A 24,575-nucleotide genomic window follows, 5' to 3' on the forward strand; every position below is an offset into this window, starting at 1 on the left:
GGGAATATTGATATTCTTTGTGTGCGTTTCGTGTCTAGGATGAGGGATATAACAAATGCATTTTTTTCAATATCTTTTCGAAATGAAAGAGTAGTGCAACCCTATTTTGTTTCGGAGAATATGTCCAATCGAAGGGGTCAGACGCTAATCAATATGACCTTGAGGTAACCTTTGATAAGAAGTCTAAATGTTGGGAATCACATGACCGCAACAGCGACCTAATAGCTGCTTCACCCGAGGGGACCACTCCTTCTTGCTTTTCTTCAACAGTAGACTGGGAAGAGAGGTGACGCCGATCATAGACAACAAAATGCACGCTTTGGTAATTCTGTGTTCGCTGGTGGTGGCAACATCGGCACAGGGCTCTACACCCAACATCGTCGACTACCTGACGTCAAGGCGTTACACCCAAATTGTCAGCCTTCTGAAAACGGCCGGGCTCACTGACACTCTGAAAGGAGATGGTAAGTTCATGGATGGGCACGACGTAATTATAGTGACTTTTATTGCCTGATTCCTGGTTGAGTGAGTGAGTGAGTGAGTGAGTGAGTGAGTGAGTAGTGTTTAACGCCGCTTTTTACTGTAATCCAGTTATATCACGGCGTGTCAACTTAATGTGGGAGGAAAGCCACTGTGATGCAGGTCTTAGACGTTTACCAGTCCGATGAAACCGCCGAGCACGGGTATTGGGTTCCTGGTTGAAATAGAGTGAGTGACTGAATGTGGTTTTATGCCGCTTGTAGCAGTATTCCAGCAATGTCACGACACCATGCATTATACCCAGGAAATAGACGAGGACATCGCTATCAAGTTGCGTTTTTCTCATCACCTGTTGCCTGTAAATTCCTCTTGCGCTCTTTTTCGTAGGGTATGTTCGTAGTGTGTTCGTTCGTGTGAGTGAGTATAGTTTTACGCCGCTTTTAGCAATATTCCAGCAATATCACGGCGGGGGACACCGGAAATGGGCTTCACACATTGTACCCATGTCGGGAATCGAACCCGGGGCTTCTGCGTTACGAGCGAACGCTTCAACAACTAGGCTACCCGACCACCCCGTGTTTGTTCGAGCAGGATGTCGTTTCCGGAGCAGATCCTGAAATCCGCATAATTCTTTTTCACCAAACTTGGCAAATATATAGGTCAAGTGGTGAACTGGTGCCTTTTGATAGTTTGGGATTTATTAAAACACATAAGTTTCAATGGCAATGACTTGACTGAGGCTAAAATGGGAATAGTGCGACAAGATAAAGATCACAAACCCAATTTACATTAAAAATGATCACTTATTAATTAAATCAGAGCAAATACACAAAAAGCTGATTAGCTAACAACTGCACAACAGTAATAACAGGAGAGTAGCTAAATATATCTTTGACATTATATTTGACAAGATGCAGTAAAGTGCGACATTCAGTTACATCGGATGCAACTAGTTAACACCCGAGAGATAATTAACTCAGTGTGAATGGGAAGGAAAATTCAAAACTTTTGCCGAGGATATAAGGTACTTATCTAAGGTACTACGGAATCTGTAAGCTCACAATCATTGCTTGATCAAAAGAATAACTTGACACCCAGTAGTAAATTGGTACTTGACCTAAACTAGACAACCACGGATTACAAAAAAAACCCCGGAGTATATGAAAAACTCTAGCTGATATGTTTACCTCAATACGACCAGAGTAAGTCAGTACTAGATTCCAAACTGCCCCGTAATCACTCACGAACGAACTTTCGAATGACCACCCAGTAGCAAGGCGTCTCGTAAACAATGTAGCGGAACCTGGTGGGAAAGACGCATGACTTTGATCAAGGTTTTACCCCGTGTGAACTTTAAAAGTAAATTTTCCCGTGTCCATGGCAACGACTTTGACATGGACTGAAAAAGGGGACAGTGGTCATTTCCGGTTCTTGAACAATTTACAATATTTTTTTCCCAAACGTGGAACATGGATAGTTTAGTGGTGAAATGGTGTCATGTGATAGTGTGGGACTTTTTAAACACATATGTTTCGAGTTTCCATGGTAACAAGCTTCCTGTAATTATTCGCGACAAGTATCCAACTTTTGGGGAATATCGATGACAGCGTTCTCTTGTTTGATTCTCACAGGTCCCTTCACCGTGTTCGCACCAAGCGACAGAGCCTTCCGTAACCTCGACGCCGCCGTCCTCGGTAGCCTCCAGAACGACACTGCCAAGCTTGCAGCTGTACTGAAGTATCATGTCGTCAGCGGCATCCACAAGGCTGCCGACATCAACTACAACGAACTTCAGCTAGATTCTCTCCAGGGCTCAAAAATCAGAATGAACCATTATTTGTCAGTCGGCGTAAGTGCTGCAAATAACTCGAATTCGCCTTACGGCTAAAGTGCTTCATTGGTGTTGTAATACATATTCCATTAACTATCAGACCTACCGGTCTTAGATTTTGAGAAACTGATGTGTTGAGTGCACATAAGTATTATTTTCTTTGAATTTTCTAAAATAAACTGCAACTTGACTCTACTAGAAAGAAAGATCAATAAATGGTATAGTATGAATTTCCTAATTGTCAGAAAGATGTTTTGATGGTTATTTGAGCTTTTTGTAGAACAAAACATGTGATAATTACCCCTTGCCGTAAATTGAATACCCATTTCCATAACTTGAATACACATAGCTAAAACTTAGATACCCATTGCCACAACTTGAAAACCCATTGCCACAACTTGAATACCCATTGCCACAACTTAAATACCCATTGCCATGAATTGAATACCCATTGCCACAACTTGAATACCCATTGCCATAACTTGAATATCCATTGCCACAACTTGAATACCCATTGCCACAACTTGAATATCCATTGCCACAACTTAAATACCCATTGCCATAAGTTGAATACCCATTGACACAACTTGAATACCCATTGCCACAACTAAAATATAACTAGCATCAACAATCGGAATGAAAGCAAAAGATACATATAACTAGTCCCAGTTTTTTTAAATGTTCATAACATGATGATAGAAAAAGGAACGTCATGAAGAATATAACTTAAAATCCCATAATATTGTTCATTTTGTGACATATGAGTAGAAAATGAACTTAAAAAACTGAAATTCAACGATTAACGCAAACGATATGCGCGCACCTGAAAATCTGGCATCTGATCCAAGGACCCGTATCTTCATGAGCTTTATTTGTTTACATGTCCAAATCGATATTGAAGTGAGAAATGAATGAGACTTATGATGTCACTTAAAGTCGTATCAAAGCAGTTGTTGTTAGTTTGTAAACGTCCTTCTTGCGCTTTGCACACTTTACATTTATAGGCCTGTGGTTTCTCACACTGATTATACATGATTTCTCTCACACGTACATGTTTTTTTGTTTTTTGTTTGTTGTTTAACGCCGCACTCAGCAATATTCCAGCTATATGACGTCGGTCTGTAAATAATCGAGTCTGGACCAGACAATCCAGTGATTGATAACATGAACATCGATCCACGCAATTGAGATCGATGCCATGCATCAACCAAGTCAGCGAGCCTGACCACCCGATCCCGTTAGTCGCCTTTTACGACAAGCATAGTCGCCTTTTACGGCAAGCATGGGTTGCTGAAGACCTATCTTCACACACGTACATGTAACCTGTAAAGAGGACGTATTACAGATAATCATATGTGAAGGTGGCGTTTTTCTCTAATATCACAATACCCCTGAGCTCCTGCCTACGCGTTGTAAATCCCTTGTAAAATTCCCTCTATTACATAACTCAATGCATAGTCCAGGAAAGAATATGTTCATTTTAAACTGAGATTAATGTTGAATATTCTGATTGGAATATTCTGATTAGTATAAAAATGTAATCCTTAAATGATTGTTATTTTTTCACTCTCATTTTTATCAAAAAAAGCATGACTTCAAAAATGTAAATGAATTGTCTAACTACGGTTGATGCTCCTGGTCTGTAAAAGGACCCAATATGAAATGTTTGTAATTCCAGGGCCTGACTGCAGAGGGACAACGCATCATCTCCCCTGACCATGTCGTGAGCAACGGTGTTGTTCACCTCATGAATGGAGTCATGATGCCGCCATCTGGAACCGTTGTCGACATCGTCAGCAACGACGGGGAGCTCACCACCCTCCTGGCCGCAGTCCAGAAAGCCGGCCTCACCAACTTCCTCCAAGGTACATGTATGGGGTGGCGGGGTAGCCTAGTGGTTAAAGCGTTCGCTCGTCACGCCGAAAGTCCGGGTTCGATTCCCCACATGGGTACAATGTATGAAGCCCATTGCTGGTGTCCCTCCCCGCGATATTGCTGAAATATTGCTGAAATATTGCTGAAATGTGTTGGAGGGGTTCATTTACATAACATTCTGGATTGCGTAGCAGTGATGGTCGAGAATATCACGGCTTGGAAAACAAGAGCGGGATCTAAATACTAGTAAACCAAATTTGAAATAGGACGTAGCTTTCGGCTTGACGAGACCGCTGTAACCACTTATCTACTCCAGCACTCGTTTATGATTGTAGAAACACAAGAGTCTGACAATACACCATTTCCCCAAGTAACAATACTGGTACATAATTTCCTCCGTGGCTTATAATTATCTGGTGGCTCAAAGTATGGTGTGTGCGTTTGTATGAGGCAATTAGCTGGTTCTGGAAGGTGAACGCAATGACAAAACGTGTCAGTTTGATGTTGGAGGATATACCGTTATCCAGGTTCTAGACGTCTACAATTTTGTAAATCCCACGACGAATGAATCTATAATCATAATATGGGATTCAAACCGAAAATCAAATCAAAGAGCGTTTACGCATCATATATCCCATTGGAGTAAGCAAGGCAAAGCATATTTTCAAAGATGAACGTTTTGTCATTGAAGTTATAGTTTCTGCCAATCAGCATTGCATGGGTGAAAGAACAACCATCTTTTGTGTTTTCAGACCAGCACCCAATCACTGTGTTTGCTCCTACTGACAAAGCTTTTGCTGACCTGGGATCCGACGTCGTCGGAGCCCTCATCAACAACCCAACTCTCCTCACCAGTAAGTTCAACAGTGTGTTGTAATGATTTACACTACTGATATTTTATTATTTTACTGAGCAAAGAAAGTCATGCAACATTTATGATTAGTGATTAACTCTTTAGTAAGTATTGTACGGTGGCCCATAAGGGACATTGAGTCGGGTTTTCAATATTTTGATATTTCACTTACTTTTATCGTAACCTTTTGAAAATTAACACAATTTGTCATGCAAATATGTGATAAATCATGTATAAAAACAACCGAAAACATGGAAAATGTACTTTCAAGTAGCTATTGAATCGCTGAAATGTGAAGCGAAAATGTCAAAAACTAAAATGAAAATGTCAAAAACAAAAGTGAAAATGTCAAAATCTAAAATGAAAATACAGAAAACTATTTTCATTTTAACTTTTGACATTTTCGCTTCACTTTTCAGCGATTCAATATCTTCTTTATACATGATTTATCACATATTTGTATGACAAATCGTGTTAATGTGCAAAAGGTTTACGATAAGAGTAAGTGAAATATCAAAATATTGAAAAACAGACTCCATGTCCCTTATGGGCCACCGTAGTATAGCTATTGTCTGGAGTAATTGTCACTGATAATAACTGGGTGATACTTGTCATCATCTGATCTTCAGTTGCAGCAGGAGACAGGAAACAATTATATCAGTAACTATTTAAGGAGCAACCAATTAATTTAATGTTGGGATTTCAGTTTGAGATCAGCATATGTTCGGAAGCTCAATAACCTTTTTCTAACATCAATAGTTGTTCATTGGTATGTTTTGGTAAAATAAATATAAGTTAAAGAACTGTATTGGACACTTTTTATACACTGCAAAAAAGGAGTATTATTTTGTTCCTACAATGCTTTGCACTTGTAAGTTCTTTTCAGAAAGAACAGGTGCTTGTTCTTTTTTTAAAAAAAAATGCTTTGCCACTAAAGTCTATGAGTTGCGTTTTTCTTGCTGTAATTCACTTCTCACACAGAATGATTTGTAAAAACGTACATGTGTCATAAACCTGCGTAAGGGTTTCTTGACATATATATCTAATGATACTATGTTATGTAACCTGTCAACATATGTTTATCACGCGATGTCAAATAGAAACGGAATTGTTAGTTAACAACCACGTCACCTACATGTAAATACGCATTGTACTATAGGCTTGTGGCCTTTTAAGTACTGAATAAAACTGATTGACAGTGATGACATATATATATATATATATATATATATATATATATATATATATATATATATATATATATATATATATGTCCAGGGTTTCTTACGCAGGTTTAGTGCACATGTACGATTTACAAATCATCGTTTTTATATACATTGATCGAAAAGTTTTAACATCAGGTTATTGTATATTTCATCAGTTATTGTATTACTATGTGTGCCCACAGTGTTTCTCGTCGTCCACAGGTATCCTTAAGTACCACGTTATTCCTGGGACTCTGTACAAGGCTGGGTACCACTCAACATCTCTTGATACCTTTGAGGAGGCCGACAGAATCAGGCTCCACCGCTTCATTTGTACGTGTTATCATTTGTCTTGATATTTATTAGTATCTGATACATTTGATTATTGTTATTCAATTTATTCCAGATATGGCTGATATACTGTGAATGTGACCATACAGTTTAATTCATTCATTCACTATTGTTCCATGATTCATTATAAGCTTCAAATTTCTCAGCATCTCTGTCAATAGTTTAGTAGGATATATTGGACTAGTGGGGTTTAACAAACGCATGTCATGTTCATTCTGAAATCCTCATAATCACCTTGATGATTAAGTCACCACGAAAAAGCCAGCTATTGCATTGTTTGAGTCTCGAAAGGGCCCTGTATATTTATGGTATATATATTTAAAAAACATTATTAAATTTCAAAAGGGTTAATGAAAAATACGCCTTTGAAATCTATCGCTTTCTTCTTTCTGGTCGTGATATAGTTCATCGAATACACGACATCGGCATTCAAAGGGCCCTGTATATTTACAGTATATATATCTAAAAATCACATTATCAAATTTCAAAAGGATTAATGAAAAACACGCCTTTGAAATCTATCGCTTTCTTCTTTCTGGTCGTGATATAGTTCATCGAATACACGACATCGGCATTCAGACCTGTTGCAGCGTTAGAATTTGGCAGTAGGCCATGCTAAACTGGCCAATAGTTATCCTAGTGAAACTATTATTTTTTAAACTTATCCTATCCCACAATATGCATCTCTCTTTCTTCTTCGATCCTATGTGGGAAACGTGCTAATAGAAAGGTTTCAAGCCACTAAAAAACACCCCTCGCATCACCAATGTCACCTCCAAACAATCTGGGTCACGCACACTCTGTATGCATGTTGACCTGTACACACTAGTCACGTGATTTCCCCAACCAATTCATTGTCGTTCCAATGTGGTGATGTGCTACACAGATCAGGGCTTGTTTATTGTTATAAATAAATTTCAAGCCCTTCGGTGTTTCTTTCGCGGTCTAATCATGGACGTTCGAAAGTATTCGCGACTGTTGCGGATCCTGCGGACCCTAGTACTGCTACTTCGGCCTCGGTCATTTTGCCTTCGACGAACCTTTTGGAGGTTCGGAATACTTCTCCGTGACCTTCCACTTAGACGATCGATAACTCAGTTACCATTGGCGGAGGGTACTTCCAGGCAATGGCTAAGGTGGATCCCTTAATATCCGAGTCGATTTTACCTCGAGTTACTCCGGCAGACTCCGATCGGCGTCTTCCCCTCGCGTCTCATCTCATGAGAGACCTTCTCTAGATGAGTCGCGATTCATCCTCGGACCAACACATCTCTAAGGTTCGTCGAACCTCTAAAGATCGGCGAACGTCTTCTGATCACCATGCTTCATGCACTCAGCCTTCCAGTGAACCCCGGAAGATGAACGAACATCATAGGATCGTTGAAACTCTCGGCGAACCTCGAAGGATCGGCTAACATCACTTCACAGGATCTACGCACTTCACAGGATTACTTTGTTTAGTCTCACCATATGGCTCCAAAGGTTCGTCGAACCTATAGTGTACGATACTCATCTAAGAATCGCAGATCGGGATGTGGATCCTCCTCTCATCGTCGCTCAAGCGGGGTCTCATTTGGCTCCTTCTTCATCCGGACTGGCTTCATCATCCGGACTCTCACCATCGGGATCTGTCACCTTCCTACACCTACCATCACCAGTGCCGTGAACTATCTTGGAACCCGACTTCGTGTCCTGCGTATACTCATATGACACATGATTGGGATTGCTACCTTCAGTCCATGGACCCTTTTCCCCGAAACGATACACGAGAAAGAGCTTCTCGATCGCATCTTCGTCTTGAGGAGGCTTGCTTTCGTGGGGAAATTGACCGATTCAAGACAAGATGTTGGGCATCTTAGATCTCCCGGCTCATCGTCGCAGGCTCCTTCAACACTGTTCATGGGATGCGTCTGTGGGAGATAAGATACCACGATCTTGAAGAATTGGTCGGCTGGATTAAACATCGATTCAATTGTATTCGTTTTGTTTAACTTTACGGTTACGCTACTATGGAATACTGTAAGGGACATTCTCGCGATCTCGACCTTCGGAAACGAGCTAAATATGCCAAAAACACGAGAATTCTCGTGTTTTGGGTATATTTAGCGCGTTTCGAAAGGTCGAGATCGCGAGAATGCGAGATCGCGAGAATGTCCCTTACAGTATTCCATACGTTACCCTTCGTTAAAAACATGATTTACATACATGTATAAGTACACGACGTATTTTTTTTTCCTCTGTTCACGCCTTAGGATCACAGCACTTCTCTGTAGGCTAGGGAGTTGCGCCCCACCTTCCAACCGTGAAATACATTGGCAGTGTGAGATATGCTAAGTTTAAAAATTTGTAAATTGTACATTAAATTATATATTTATATACTTGTCCTATCTCACACTTTGTATGCCCACCCGTCCATACCAAGATCTCAATTTCCTTAGCCTAAAAAGCTAAGAAAGAGAATGATTTGGCTGGGAAAATCACGTGGCTAGAGTGTATAGGCAACATACATACAGAGTGTGCTTGACCCAGATTGTTGGGAGGTGACCATGGTGATGCGAGGGGTGTTCGGGCGATTTTTTTCAAAAGCTTGAAACCTTTGTTTTAGCACGTTTTCACTTAGGATCGAAGAGGAGAGATAGATGCAAAGTGTATTGCTGATTTATGTGACTTGTGTCATAATAATGTATACTAAACAGTTGATACAAAAATAACTTTCTTTCTACCATACAGCATTAATCTGATTGATATAACCTTCAAGTGATACCAACCATCTGACATATACCATGTTGTATTGTGACTCTGCAGCCAACTACATTTTATACATAATCATATTCTCCAACAGGTTTGATTTCCATTTTCAACAACGATGAATGCAATTTGATTATCCATTCCAGTCAGTTACGAGGTTGACGATGGCACCCTCGACAAAGTTGAGCTGAGTGCCCTCAATGGCGTTGTCCACAAGATCGATAAAGTGCTGATCCCAAGTTCCCTGTCAGACCAAGTCAAAGCTCTCACTGCTGGTGCCACAACAGCTACCCCCTAAACCGCCAAGAAAATTCCTGTAACTGTTGCTTTATTAAAGATATCAATAAAGTGTTCTTCAAGTAGATTAGTATTTATTTCAAGAGGATCCTTGTTACCATATGCATGACGGACAGCTTAACATCCCTGGCATCAAGGGCGAGCACCACAAAACACAATGCGAAAATACTGATAATGACATTTTGTTTTCAGTGTAACAACTACTTATTAAAACAAATCGCGAATCGTAAATCCTGAGCATATGATGATTCAGCATCTTTACCTCCAAGCGTTACCTTGTTCAAAACATGCTCTTTTGTAACATTGTTGCCTTTAATATTAGTTATCGGGGCGGTCGGGTGGCCTAGTGGTTAAAGCGTTCGCTCATCACGCGAGACCCGGGTTCGATCCCGACATGGGTACAATGTGTGAAGCTCGTTTCTGGTGTCCCCCGCCGTAATATTGCAGGAATATTGCTAAAAGCGGCGTAAAACCATACTCACTCATTCACTTATTAGTTATCACTAAGGACACCGCGATTCAGCATTTGTTTGCCATAATTGGCCAACACTTAGAAATCTATGATTTCGATCATATTTACCTGTATATTCTCTAAGACAAAATACACTTATTAAGCATAATTTTCCTTTTCTAAGAATATAATGATTTTTATGAAAGCTGATTCGGAGAATGTACATGCTGGGAGGAACATGTGACTAAAACCATGGATAGATATTAACGTTCACGTCAATATCTAGACCTCGTTATCTGACACATGCTAAACTTAGGGTGTGGAACAAAGAAACACCATATGGATGAGAAAGTTCTGAAAGTTGAAATAACAGTTTTACACTTAAAATAGAAAGGACCAATGATTTGATACTTTTTGAGGGCCTGGGATTTTGTAAGGAGACAAGATATTTTTCATCTACAGCAGCAAAAGCAGATATTTAATGAATTAAAAATATGAGACTATATATTTTTCTAAAAAATAGTAAGTGTAACAATTTCTAAACTTTTTCCAATAAAATCCCATCATGAAAACCCGGAGTGAGGCAGGTCTGAGACGTTTATTATGTTGGTGAAACCCACGAACGCAAGTATGATAATGACAACCCAATTACCCAAATCAAGGCGAATCTGGAATTCGAACCCACGGTCATAGGATCATGACGCGCCTAAGGGATGTAACTCTGAACAGCCAATTGCGATGTCTGTTCCCAAGTAAAGGGTGGTGCCAGTAAACATCAGCAGCTTCACTGTATCGAGAATCGGATGAAGGGACACTACTCTCTCGTGTTGTGAATGGGCGGTCGGGTAGCCTAGTGGTTAAAACGTTCGCTCGTCATGCAGAAGGTCCGGGTTCGATTCTCCTCATGGGTACAATGTGTGAAGCCCATTTGTGGTGTTCCCCCGCCGTGATCTTGCTGGAATATTGCTAAACGCGGCGTAAAACCATACTCACTCACTCGTCTTGATAAAGGTTACGGAATGGCTATCATTAATTTGATCCACTGATATGTCTCTGTGTCCATTGGTTTATTAGAATGTATGACGTCAGATTACTTAAATGTGAACTATTATAATCACATCGCGCTATTCTTCTGCAGTTGAGGGGCGGTCGGGTAGCTTAGTGGTTAAAGCGTTCGCTCGTCACGCCGAAGACCCGGGTTCGATTCCCGACATGGGTACACTGTGTGAAGCCCATTTCTGGTGTACCCCGCCGTGATATTGCTGGAATATTGCTAAAAGCGGCGTAAAACCATACTCACTCACTCACTCAATTCTGCAGTTGATTCTTTGTCAGGAAGTACAACTGACACATCTGTTGGTCATTATGCAACAGTATAGAGAAATTATGTTTCAACCATAACACGGTTAAAGCCAGAGAAATCGCTCCAATCTGTCGATTCTAGAAGTAGGATTTCCCTATTACAAAACATGGATGTAGAAAATTCTTACGTAACCAGTGGTTTAATTGGATATGACGCTGTTGATGGGCATTGTTATATTTTATCATAAGAAATCCATTGAATCCATTGAATCCATGTGTATCCACCACTACAGTAAGATACCATTCCTCAGAGAATCGCTAAACTGACCACGCAAGTCTTTATCTTTTAAAACCGACTATTGTGAGGTCATTAAAAAACTAACGTAATGAATTTAGTTTCTAGATAAGAATAAAATGCTGTGCTGTTATGTGCTATCGAAATGAATTTGTATGAGTGAATATTAATATCATGTACAGACTATTGATGTACCTAACAGAAAACACAGCGAAAGATTATGTATATGTTACAGAATGTTTTAATGAGAGGCGGAGAAAATATCGATTCAAATTTAAATAAGTTCTAATTCATAATTTGTTTGTATTCGGGTAGTAAGTTATAATGATATTAATATCAAAAATTATCACTGTATTCATATCAATAAAATTGTCAATAATTCTTATTAGTGTTCAAAGCGTTCGTTCGTATCGTTGGCGATCAATATTTGAAGACACCTTTAATAAAATAGCAGGAATGGTGACACCAAGTAGAATAATACTCTCTTACTAGTAATCATCTGAATATGAAATGGTTGGACCCCAATGTAGCCTCCGGTTTACACTGAATGTTCGGATGGTCCATCCGAAATGAAAAATACATGAGAAAAGTTTGTCGATTTTCACCTTTTTAATGAACTGCCTTGACACCCAGGACAGAAAGTATCATGTCATATCTTTGCGTTATTATCTCTGTGCAGGTAAATGTATTTGTTCTCAGTTCTTTAAATGTTCGCTCGTCACGTCGAAGGCCTAGGTTCCATTTTCCACGTGGGTACATTTTGTGCTGTCTATTTTACGTGAACACTGAAATCTTATGAAAATTCGAATTTCTTTAACACCATATATATTTTGTGAAAGGTTAAAGTTTAGAAATGTTATCATGGTTATCGGCAACATAGGCACTCGAACGACGGATAGCTCGACATAAATACTATTGTCCCCAGGACCCCAACGAAGTTTTACAGTATCAAGATGTATGTGTGAATAATCCACGTGTACATTCGTGCCAACGTTATGTTTACATCAATATCTACATTCATATGTACATTCACGTGTATATTCATAATTAATGTGTACATTCATATCTGTTCATTCATCTGAGTTGGCACGGTTGGCCCGGTCGTCCGAGGCGCCACAATTCGCTGGGCAGAGTAGCGTCCCTTGGGCACGCCAGAAACCTATGATCGTTTGGTTGAATCCCATTTCGCCCCTATTATGTTTTTCAGCACCACATCCGTGGTCGTGGCTTTTACGAAAGCGCTAAACGTCTTAGGCTTGCATCACTTCGGGATTTCATCTCACATTAAGCTTATATAACTGGAATGCTGTTCAAAGCGGTGTTACAATCAATTCATTCACTTTTCTGAACATTAATGTGTTAAAATCAACTCCCTCACTCATTCATCTGAACATTAATGTGTGTATTCATGTATTAATTTTTATGTACTTTCATGTGTATATCCATCTGCATATTCAAGTGTACATTCATTTGTACATTCATTTGAACATTCATGTGTTTGTTCCTGTGACTATGCCTGTGTAATTACTTGCGTTAATTCCTGTTTACCTGTTTACACTAGATAGTAATACATTCCTGACACCTAATTATTGTTAAAACACGATGCTATTTTCTACTAATAGAAACAATGCAATGAAATTGGAACATTGTTTAAGAGTATAATACACTGCTATATAAAATGTTCATCACTATTTTGCCTTTGACGCCCGATGGGAAATGTTTTAGCAGATATTTGAGCAATTAATCTATGACGTTTACATTTTGAATGTGGTACCTCTCTTGGAGTTACATGTTCGTTGTCCAGACTCCTCTCTAGGCGTTTGCATCACCATGGCGTTAAATAACGACATCTGTTCCAGATCGTAACCCTGGAGGGGCAGGCCATTCAATCATCTAATCACGTGTTGAGTAATGGAGTTGTTCACTTCATCAAGGGCGTGATGATGCCACCGGCGGGGACCGTACTGGACGTCGTCTCAAAAGACGGAAATCTTACCACACTCGCTTCAGCTATTAAGACTGCGATGCTAGACAATTTCTTTCAAGGTAAATATCGACAAGACATTTCACACTGCATAACAATTTAATATGGAACGCCGGTTTACTGGTATTTCAGGCATATCAGGGTGTGCTGATTTTACAACGTGGGTAAAACCCACGGGTAGGAATATGGAATGAAGTTTATTTATGATCATGTAGATCAGATTACAGAAACAGCAATGTACCACTCAATGCACGTCATGTTGGTGTATCCATAAAATATGTTTAGAGGAAACTATTTTCGTAAAGTTGATAAGATTTTTACAATGGTAAAATACAGTTTCACAATTACGACCATCTGTAGAACTGGGCTTCACTGGGACTTCACTGTTCCTGCAGTTTACTCTATGGTTATTGGGTATTGCAGATCAAAAGCCCATCACCCTCTTTGCTCCAACTGACGATGCCTTCAACAAACTCGGAAGTGCAACTGTACAAGGTCTTATCGCCGACCCTATACTTTTGAAAAGTAAGTTCTACTTAAAATTTGAGTGAAAGACATGTTCATTTATAACTTCTTATAAAGATAACTGTGGCTATTTTTGTTGTTTAAAGAAAGGTAATGTCAGACGAAACCAAAGGTGACTTATAGCTCAAGGACACAATGCGTGATCTAAGATATTTCGTTGTTTTAGTTAGAGATGTCAGCAGAGAATATATTTTGGTCACAGAAATAATTTTGCAACCCTTGTCGCAACGTCGTTTCAAGAATAGGAAGAAACACAACTAAATCTGAAGAACAAAGTGTTTTGTGTAAAGTACTTGACTAAGGCCTTGTGGTCCTTTATATATAGGAACTCCCATCCAATCATTACATGGCTTGAAACGTCGCCATATAAGTGCAATAATGTAGGACGCGACGTTAAACCCCAATTCACCTCACCACATGGTTGAAACACAAGCACAAACACAATTCATAAACACGTGCACATATAGTCGGAATCGTACAGTCGACACTACTGTTAGCAGAAATTACATTAAATGTGGCTTTATTTAAGAATTATAATACCATTTTGTTTTATAATTACTTAATATGACATTGACTAGACTACATAAAGTTCACGAAATGCCTTAAAGATATGTGCTGTAATTCTCCTGGAAAGATCTTAATCTTTATGATATTACTTAAGTTGTATATACGTATATGACATCTGTGTCCAGGCGTTCTGCAGTACCACGTGGTCCCAGGGACGATCTACAGGGCAGCGTACCACACCAGCTACCTGCACACCTTTGAGGAGGCCGACCAGATTAGACTACATAGATTCCTCTTTTGTGAGTAGTATGTCTAGGGATCACCTCACTTTTGAGGTGTCCGGTCAGATGAGTTTTAAAAACATGACAGTTTTATATGCGTCACTGTCTGTAGTGATCGCCTCACTTTTGAGGTGTCCGGTCAGACGAGTTTTAACAACATGATTGTTTTACATGCGTTTCTGTCTGTAGTGATCGTCTCACTTTTGAGGTGTCTGGTCAGATGAGTTTTACCAAACATCACTGTTTTACATGCGTTACTGTCTGTAGTGATCTCCTCACTTTTGAGGTGACCCGACAAATAGGGCTATATGATTCCTCAAATCTCTCCTCGCTTTCGATGTTCCGGATGTTTTGATCATGGTCCGAAAGGCTTACCTTACTTTTGAGGCGTCCGACCAGCTAAGGTGAGGTGAGGTGAAATGGGGTTTAACGTCGCGCTCAAGGTTGTTGCACTTCTACAGCGGCGCGCATGCACGTGAGTGTGTGTGTGTGTGTGGCTGTTTGTACAAGTCCGAACGAATGCCGATTTTATAGTGCAAGCCCGCTGAAATACCTTGCCCCAGTTTAACATGAATACCCCACTCAGACACAGAACACTCAAAACCGATCAGTCCTTGTTTTAGCCTCTTAATGTAGGGCGCCAGGCAGGGTATCAACAAGTACCATCGTTTAACGTCTTTTGGATCGAATCCGCGGCCTTACGCTCTCGGTGCGGACGCTCTGCCACTGGAGCACGGAGGCGGTCCCGGCCAGCTCAGGTTATGACAAATGTTATGGACTAAAATGTCAGCCTCACTTTAGAAAGGTCCGACCAGATTAGGTTATATATATTATGTTGAGGTAAGAATGATTCAACTCGCTCTTAATAATTAGGTGTCCGACAAGACTAGACAAGAGTATTTTTTCATAAGGGTCTCCGTCGTGTCTGAGGCTGGAAGGTTTAGATGTAAACGGATGATCATTTGACAAAGTGACGGGAACTGTGTGATAACCTTTAATGAGCTTTCAGATATGAGTCAGTGAGTGAGTTGGGTTTAACGCCGCTTTTAACAGTATTCCAGTTATATCGCGGCGTGTCAGCTTAAAGTGGGAGGAAAGCCCGAAGTGATGTAGGTCTCAGACGTTTACCACTTCGGTGAAACCCACGGGCACGGGTATGGTGCTGACAAACCTAGAAACATAATCGGGGCGAACCGGGATTCGAACCCACAATCATAGGTTTCTGGCGTGCCCATGGGACGCAACTCTGCACAGCGATATATTATGATCAATAATATAAAATGAACTAATGGTAAATAGACAATATGTGCTGTATTAGGAGTGAGTGGTAACCCTCAAATAACACGCTCCAATGCAGGTCACATAGGGTAGATGTATTGTCAAATCATGGTTCATGTTCAACTATATGCGTTCGAATGACCCAATTCTTTCTTTGCCGCTGTAGTTGGGTACGAGGCTGATGATGGCGGTATGGTGGACGATGAGGTGAGTGCCACCAATGGGGTTGTCCAGAAGATTGACGCTGTTCTCATCCCCAGCTCGCTGTCTGACCAGGTCAAGGCTTTGACCGCTGGAGCAACGACAGCAGCTTAAATACATTGTAATTGAGATTGATTAAATCAAACATCATATATCTCAGAGCATAGTCATTTTTCAAAGCATTCTTTCCAATTCAATAATTGGCATGATAATGCACCATGCAGGTATTCTGATCAGAGCGCATGGATGACCAAGTGGTCTATATCACTACAGCTCATTGTGCAGACCGTTTGCCGTTCACGGGCCATCATTGGTCGCACAGGAGTGAGTAAGTGAGTGAGTGAGTGAGTGAGTTTGGTTTAACGCCGCTTTTAACATTATTCCAGTTATATCGCGGCGTGTCAGCTAAATGAGGGAGGAAAGCCCGAAGCGATGCAGGTCTCAGACGTTTACCACTTCGGTGAACCCACGAGCACGGGTATGGTGCTGACAAACCTAGAAACATAATCGGGGCGAACCGGGATTCGAACCCACAATCATAGGTTTCTGGCGTGCACAGCGAATCGCGGCGCCTTTGACGACCTGGCCACCCGTGCCCCCTGATGGTCGCACAGGAACGTAGGAACGTTTCTCAGAGTTTGGGGTGGCGGAAACATATATTTCTGTAGCTCAGTGTGTGTGTGTGTGTGTGTGTGTGTGTGTGTGTGTGTGTGTGTGTGTGTGTGTGTGTGTGTGTGTGTGTGTGTGTGTGTGTGTGTGCGTGCGTGCGTGGGTTTGCGTGCGGGCATGCATATGTGTGTGCATACTCTTGTGTCATTGTCCCGTCATTAATGGCACTCAGTCAGAATCATCACGAGAGACAAGTCAAAACTAAAAGCCCCATTTGATTTATTCTTAGCATATCTACAACAAAATTATACTGATTCTAAATTTGGTTTTGCAGCAAATACTCAGCCTGTATATATGTATGTAAATCTTGGCTAGTGGGTGGTAGGGTTGAGCAAAATATTCCTTGTGAAAATGTGTTGATAAACAATATCGTTTCGAAAATGAAGGGGGCCTGACAGGCCTGTTGCATGCTCTTATCCCAAACAACAACGTTATTATCTGCTGTGTCGCGTCCGGAGGTGTCGGTCGGTCGGGTAGCCTTGTGGTAAAAGCGTTCGCTCGTCACGACGAAGACCCGGGCTCGATTTCCGACATGGGTACAGTGTGTGAAGCCCATTTGTGGTGTCCCCCGCCGTGATATTGCTGGGATATTGCTAAAAGCCAAACCCACGATCACAGGATCATGACGTGCCCAAGGAAGGCAAATCTGCACAGCCAAATCGGACGTATTAGATGACTAATGCACCTTCATGAAGGTTGGTGCCAATAAACATCAGCAACTTCACTGTATTGAGGGGGATACCTCTTCCTCGTACGGTGAGAGGTTCCGAGCTGTTTCCATTTGATCCACTGTCCCTGTGTCCATTGCTTTGTTACAGCTACGGCATTTGTCCGATTACTTAAATTTAAACTATTATGAAGAGGGGGCACGGGTGGCCCAGTCGTCTAAGGCGCCGCGATTCGCTGTGCAGAGTTGCGTCCCTTTGGCACGCCAGAAACCTATGATTGTAGGTTCGAATCCCGGTTCGCCCCAATTACGTTTCTAGATTTGTCAGCACCATACCCGTGCTCGTGGGTTTCACCGAAGTGGTAAACGTCAGAGACCTGCATCACTTCGGGCTTTCCTCCCACATTAAGCTGACACGCCGTGACATAACTGGACTACTGTTAAAGTACTGTTCACTATTATGAAGACGTTATGCTATTGTTCTTGCAGTTGATTTTTAGGACGTTAAACTGACGCAACTATAGGCCATTAAGCAAAACTATAGAGGACTTATGATTCAACCATAACATGTTTAAAGCCAGAGAAATCGCTCCAATCTGATGATTCCAGAAGTTGGATTTCCCTATAACAAAACATGGATGTAGAAAATTCTTACGAAACCAGTTGTTTGGATGCTGTTTGAAGGGAATTCGTTTGTTTTTTATTACCATTCGAAATCCATTGAATCCATGTGTATCAACCATTGCAGTAAGTCAACATTCATCAGATATACGCTAAACTGACCAGAGAAATCACTCCAATCTGTCGATTCTAGAAGTAGGATTTCCCTATTACAAAACATGGATGTAGCAAATTCTTACGAAACCAGTTGTTTAATTGGATATGACGCTGTTGAATGGCATTGTTATATTTTATCATAAGAAATACATTGAATCCATGTGTATCCACCACTACAGTAAGATACCATTCCTCAGAGAATCGCTAAACTGACCACGCAAGTCTTTATCTTTTAAAACCGACTATTGTGAGGTCATTAAAAAACTAACGTAATGAATTTAGTTTCTAGATAAGAATAAAATGCTGTGCTGTTATGTCACGTGATTGTAATCTCAATCTGACTATACACGAACATTCTTGTGAAACCAATCCCTCTTCTTGCAAGTTGGCTCCGTGGTGCTGCTAGAGACAAAATGTATGCTTTGTTAGTTCTTTGCATGCTGGTCGTTACTGCAGCGGCGCAGTCGACAACAGTACCTACATCAAACATCATCGACCACCTGACTACACGACGCCTCACCACCCTCCTGAATCTTATTCAGCAAGCAGGGCTTACTGATACCCTTAAAGGACCTGGTAAGATACAGTAAGGATATCATCTGGATGATTATGAAATCGTCTCTAGGTCTCGGTCAAATATATAGATAATATAAGAAATGGATGCATTTTGGATACATTCAAAAGTATATACAATGCAGTTTTGAAAGCTATTTTGATACGTGGATGAACTTTTCAAAAATGAAATTTCTTACATGAAAAATATGACTGATTCTATAACGGTGAAGTAACGCAACAATCAGACAACAGATTCTAGTTTTCATGAAATTGATAACATATTATTAAGCTTTAATCGAAATGAATATTATGAGTGAATATTAAGACTATTGATGTACCTAACAGAAAACACAGCGAAAGATTATGTATATGTTACAGAATGTTTTAATGAGAGGCGGACAAAATATCGATTCAAATTTAAATCAGTTCTAATTCATAATTTGTTTGTATTCGGGTAGTAAGTTATAATGATATTAATATCCATAATTATCACTGTATTCATATCAATAAAATTGTCAATAATTCTTATTAGTGTTCAAAGCGTTCGTTCGTATCGGTGGCGATCAATATTTGAAGACAACTTTAATAAAATAGCAGGAATGGTTACACCAAGTAGAATAATACTCTCTTACTAGTAATCATTTATGGACCAATGTTCTAACACATTCCTACACAATGGTTGGTCATGTCATATCACATTGACTGTTCACAGGACCATTCACCCTGTTTTCCCCTGACGTGACCTCTCTGGGCAATTTGGATGCAACTGACCCGGCAAAAGTGACCGCCCTTATCAAATACCACGTGGCCAATGGTCAATACCGACGAGCTGATCTGTACAATGAGGAGAGTCTCACTTCCCTCCTGCCCAACCAAAGCATCAGGGTCAACCACTATGTCAGTAAAGGGGTAAGTGCACGTGTTCTATCTATTCGGCTTATTGGTCAGAATATGAAATGGTTGGACCCCAATGTAGCCTCCGGTTTACACTGAATCAACTCCCTCACTCACTCATCTGAACATTAATGTGTTAAAATCAACTCCCTCACTCACTCATCTGAACATTAATGTGTTAAAATCAACTCCCACACTCACTCATCTGAACATTAATGTGTGTATTCATGTATTAATTCCTATGTACTTTCATGTGTATATCCATCTGCATATTCAAGTGTACATTCATTTGAACATTCATTTGAACATTCCTGTGTTTATTCCTGTGACTATGCCTGTGTAATTACTTGCGTTAATTCCTTTTTAATTTACCTGTTTACACTAGATAGTAAATACATTCCTGACAACTAATTATTGTTAAAACACGATGCTATTTTCTACTAGTAGAAACAATGCAATGAAATTGGAACATTGTTTAAGAGTGAGTGAGTGAGTGTGAGTATGGTTTTACGCCGCTTTTAGGAATATTCCAGCAATATCACGGCGCCGACCGCCCCGTTTAAGAGTATAATACACTGACTGCTATATAACACATGCATAAAATGTTCATCACTTTTTTGCCTTTTACGCCCGATGGGAAATGTTTCAGCAGATATTTGAGCGATTAATCTATGACGTTTACATTTTGAATGTGGTACCTCTCTTGGAGTTGCATCACCATGGCGTTAAATAACGACATCTGTTCCAGATCGTAACCCTGGAGGGGAAGGACATTCGATCATCTGAGCAAGAGTTGAGTAATGGAGTTATTCACTTCATCAAGGGCGTGATGATGCCACCGGCGGGGACCGTACTGGACGTCGTCTCAAAAGACGGAAATCTTACCACACTCGCTTCAGCTATTAAGACTGCGATGCTAGACAATTTCTTTCAAGGTAAATATCGACAAGACATTTCACACTGCATAACAATTTAATATGGAACGCCGGTTTACTGGTATTTCAGGCATATCAGGGTGTGCTGATTTTACAACGTGGGTAAAACCCACGGGTAGGAATATGGAATGAAGTTTAGTTATGATCATGTAGATCAGATTACAGAAACAGCAATGTACCACTCAATGCACGTCATGTTGGTGTATCCATAAAATATGTTTAGAGGAAACTATTTTCGTAAAGTTGATAAGATTTTTACAATGGTAAAATACAGTTTCACAATTACGACCATCTGTAGAACTGGGCTTCACTGGGACTTCACTGTTCCTGCAGTTTACTCTATGGTTATTGGGTATTGCAGATCAAAAGCCCATCACCCTCTTTGCTCCAACTGACGATGCCTTCAACAAACTCGGAAGTGCAACTGTACAAGGTCTTATCGCCGACCCTACACTTTTGAAAAGTAAGTTCTGCTTAAAATTTGAGTGAAAGACATGTTCATTTATAACTTCTTATAAAGATAACTGTGGCTATTTATGTTGTTTAAAGTAAGGTAATGTCAGACGAAACCAAAGGTGACTTATAGCTCAAGGACACAATGCGTGATCTAAGATATTTCGTTGTTTTAGTTAGAGATGTCAGCAGAGAATATATTTTGGTCACAGAAATAATTTTGCAACCCTTGTCGCAACGTCGTTTCAAGAATAGGAAGAAACACAACTAAATCTGAAGAACAAAGTGTTTTGTGTAAAGTACTTGACTAAGGCCTTGTGGTCCTTTATATATGGGAACTCCCATCCAATCATTACATGGTTTGAAACGTCGCCATATAAGTGCAATAATGTAGGACGCGACGTTAAACCCCCATTCACCTCACCACATGGTTGAAACACAAGCACAAACACAATTCATAAACACGTGCACATATAGTCGGAATCGTACAGTCGACACTACTGTTAGCAGAAATTACATTAAATGTGGCTTTATTTAAGAATTATAATACCGTTTTGTTTTATAATTACTTAATATGACATTGACTAGACTACATAAAGTTCACGAAATGCCTTAAAGATATGTGCTGTAATTCTCCTGGAAAGGTCTTAATCTTTATGACATTACTTCAGTTGTATATACGTATACGACATCTGTGTCCAGGCGTTCTGCAGTACCACGTGGTCCCAGGGACGATCTACAGGGCAGCGTACCACACCAGCTACCTGCACACCTTTGAGGAGGCCGACCAGATTAGACTACATAGATTCCTCTTTTGTGAGTAGTATGTCTAGGGATCACCTCACTTTTGAGGTGTCCGGTCAGACGAGTTTTAACAACATGATTGTTTTACATGCGTTACTGTCTGTAGTGATCGCCTCACTTTTGAGGTGTCTGGTCAGATGAGTTTTACTAAACATCACTGTTTTACATGCGTTACGGTCTGTAGTGATCTCCTCACTTTTGAGGTGACCCGACAAATAGGGCTATATGATTCCTGAAATCTCTCCTCGCTTTCGATGTTCCGGATGTTTTGATCATGGTCCGAAAGGCTTACCTTACTTTTGAGGCGTCCGACCAGCTAAGGTGAGGTGAGGTGAAATGGGGTTTAACGTCGCGCTCAAGGTTGTTGCACTTCTACAGCGACGCGCATGCACATGTGTGTGTGTGTGTGTGTGGCTGTTTGTACAAGTCCGAACGAATGCCGATTTTATAGTGCAAGCCCGCTGAAATACCTTGCCCCAGTTTAACATGAATACCCCACTCAGACACAGAACACTCAAAACCGATCAGTCCTTGTTTTAGCCTCTTAATGTAGGGCGCCAGGCAGGGTATCAACAAGTACCATCGTTTAACGTCTTTTGGATCGAATCCGCGGCCTTACGCTCTCGGTGCGGACGCTCTGCCACTGGAGCACGGAGGCGGTCCCGGCCAGCTCAGGTTATGACAAATGTTATGGACTAAAATGTCAGCCTCACTTTAGAAAGGTCCGACCAGATTAGGTTATATATATTATGTTGAGGTAAGAATGATTCAACTCGCTCTTAATAATTAGGTGTCCGACAAGACTAGACAAGAGTATTTTTTCATAAGGGTCTCCGTCGTGTCTGAGGTTGGAAGGTTTAGATGTAAACGGATGATCATTTGACAAAGTGACGGGAACTGTGTGATAACCTTTAATGAGCTTTCAGATATGAGTCAGTGAGTGAGTTGGGTTTAACGCCGCTTTTAACAGTATTCCAGTTATGTCGCGGCGTGTCAGCTTAAAGTGGGAGGAAAGCCCGAAGTGATGTAGGTCTCAGACGTTTACCACCTCGGTGAAACCCACGACCACGGGTATGGTGCTGACAAACCTAGAAACATAATTGGGGCGAACCGGGATTCGAACCCACAATCATAGGTTTCTGGCGTACCCATGGGACGCAACTCTGCACAGCGAAGTATTATGATCGATAATATAAAATGAACTAATGGTAAATAGACAATATGTGATGTATTAGGAGTGAGTGGTAACCCTCAAATAACAAGCTCCAATGCAGGTCACATAGGGTAGATATATTGTCAAGTCATGGTTCATGTTCAACTATATGCGTGCGAATGACCCAATTCTTTCTTTGCCCCTGTAGTTGGGTACGAGGCCGACGATGGCGGTATGGAGGACGATGAGGTGAGTGCCACCAATGGGGTTGTCCAGAAGATTGACGCTGTTCTCATCCCCAGCTCGCTGTCTGACCAGGTCAAGGCTTTGACCGCTGGAGCAACGACAGCAGCTTAAAGACATTGTAATTGAGATTGATTAAATCGCACATCATATATCACGGAGCATAGTCATTTTTCAAAGCATTCTTTCCAATTCAATAATTGTCATGATAATGCACCATGTAGGTATTCTGATCAGAGCGCATGGATGACCAAGTGGTCTATGTCACTACAGCTCATTGTGCAGACCGTTTGCCGTTCACGGTCCATTGGTCGCACAGGATTGAGTGAGTAAGTGAGTGAGTGAGTTTGGTTTAACGCCGCTTTTAACATTATTCCAGTTATATCGCGGCGTGTCAGCTTAAAGTGGGAGGAAAGCCCGAAGTGATGTAGGTCTCAGACGTTTACCACATCGATGAAACCCACAAGCACGGGTATGGTGCTGACAAACCTAGAAACATAATCGGGGCGAACCTGGATTCGAACCCACAATCATAGGTTTCTGGCGTGCACAGCGAATCGCGGCGCCTTTGACGTCCTGGCCACCCGTGCCCCCTCAGAGTTTGGGGTGGCGGAAACATATATATAGCTCAGTGTGTGTGTGTGTGTGTGTGTGTGTGTGTGTGTGTGTGTGTTGTATTGGTTTGCGTTGCGTGCGGGCATGCATATGTGTGTGCATGCTCTTGTCCCATTGTCCCGTGTCATTAATGGCACTCAGTCAGAATCATCACGAGAGACAAGTCAAAACTAAAAAACCCATTTGATTTATTCTTAGCATATCTACAACAAAATTATACTGATTCTAAATTTGGTTTTGCAGCAAATACCCAGCCTGTATATATGTATGTAAATCTTGGCTAGTTGGTGGTAGGGTTGAGCAAAATATTCCTTGTGAAAATGTGTTGATAATCAACATCGTTTCG

General features: G+C 40.8%; 2 protein-coding genes across 2 annotated transcripts in view; both read left to right on the forward strand.

Annotated features, from left to right (window-relative positions):
• Positions 1-213: 213 nt before the first annotated feature.
• Positions 214-24,575, forward strand: part of LOC124133726 — a 37,838-nt gene continuing 13,476 nt past the window's right edge. The window contains exons 1-17 of the mRNA XM_048388221.1: positions 214-464; positions 2,112-2,329; positions 3,990-4,176; positions 4,939-5,040; positions 6,467-6,577; positions 9,490-9,639; positions 13,537-13,734; positions 14,096-14,197; positions 14,890-15,003; positions 16,430-16,569; positions 17,829-17,889; positions 19,034-19,153; positions 19,845-20,041; positions 20,775-20,961; positions 21,323-21,424; positions 22,117-22,230; positions 23,580-23,689. Of these exons, the coding sequence (XP_048244178.1) occupies positions 311-464; positions 2,112-2,329; positions 3,990-4,176; positions 4,939-5,040; positions 6,467-6,577; positions 9,490-9,639; positions 13,537-13,734; positions 14,096-14,197; positions 14,890-15,003; positions 16,430-16,569; positions 17,829-17,889; positions 19,034-19,153; positions 19,845-20,041; positions 20,775-20,961; positions 21,323-21,424; positions 22,117-22,230; positions 23,580-23,689 (2,367 nt within the window). The 5' untranslated portion in view covers positions 214-310. The remainder of the gene's footprint in view (positions 465-2,111; positions 2,330-3,989; positions 4,177-4,938; positions 5,041-6,466; positions 6,578-9,489; positions 9,640-13,536; positions 13,735-14,095; positions 14,198-14,889; positions 15,004-16,429; positions 16,570-17,828; positions 17,890-19,033; positions 19,154-19,844; positions 20,042-20,774; positions 20,962-21,322; positions 21,425-22,116; positions 22,231-23,579; positions 23,690-24,575) is intronic.
• Positions 18,927-23,768, forward strand: LOC125376127 (transforming growth factor-beta-induced protein ig-h3-like). The gene is made up of 6 exons (XM_048387842.1): positions 18,927-19,153; positions 19,845-20,041; positions 20,775-20,961; positions 21,323-21,424; positions 22,117-22,230; positions 23,580-23,768. Exons 1-6 carry the CDS (start codon positions 18,991-18,993, stop codon positions 23,726-23,728), a joined length of 912 nt encoding a protein of 303 aa, XP_048243799.1. The 5' UTR covers positions 18,927-18,990; the 3' UTR covers positions 23,729-23,768.

This window comes from Haliotis rufescens, unplaced genomic scaffold (genome assembly GCF_023055435.1).
Source record: "Haliotis rufescens isolate VD_foot unplaced genomic scaffold, xgHalRufe1.0.p SCAF_7, whole genome shotgun sequence".
NCBI classification, from domain to species: Eukaryota; Metazoa; Mollusca; class Gastropoda; order Lepetellida; family Haliotidae; genus Haliotis; species Haliotis rufescens.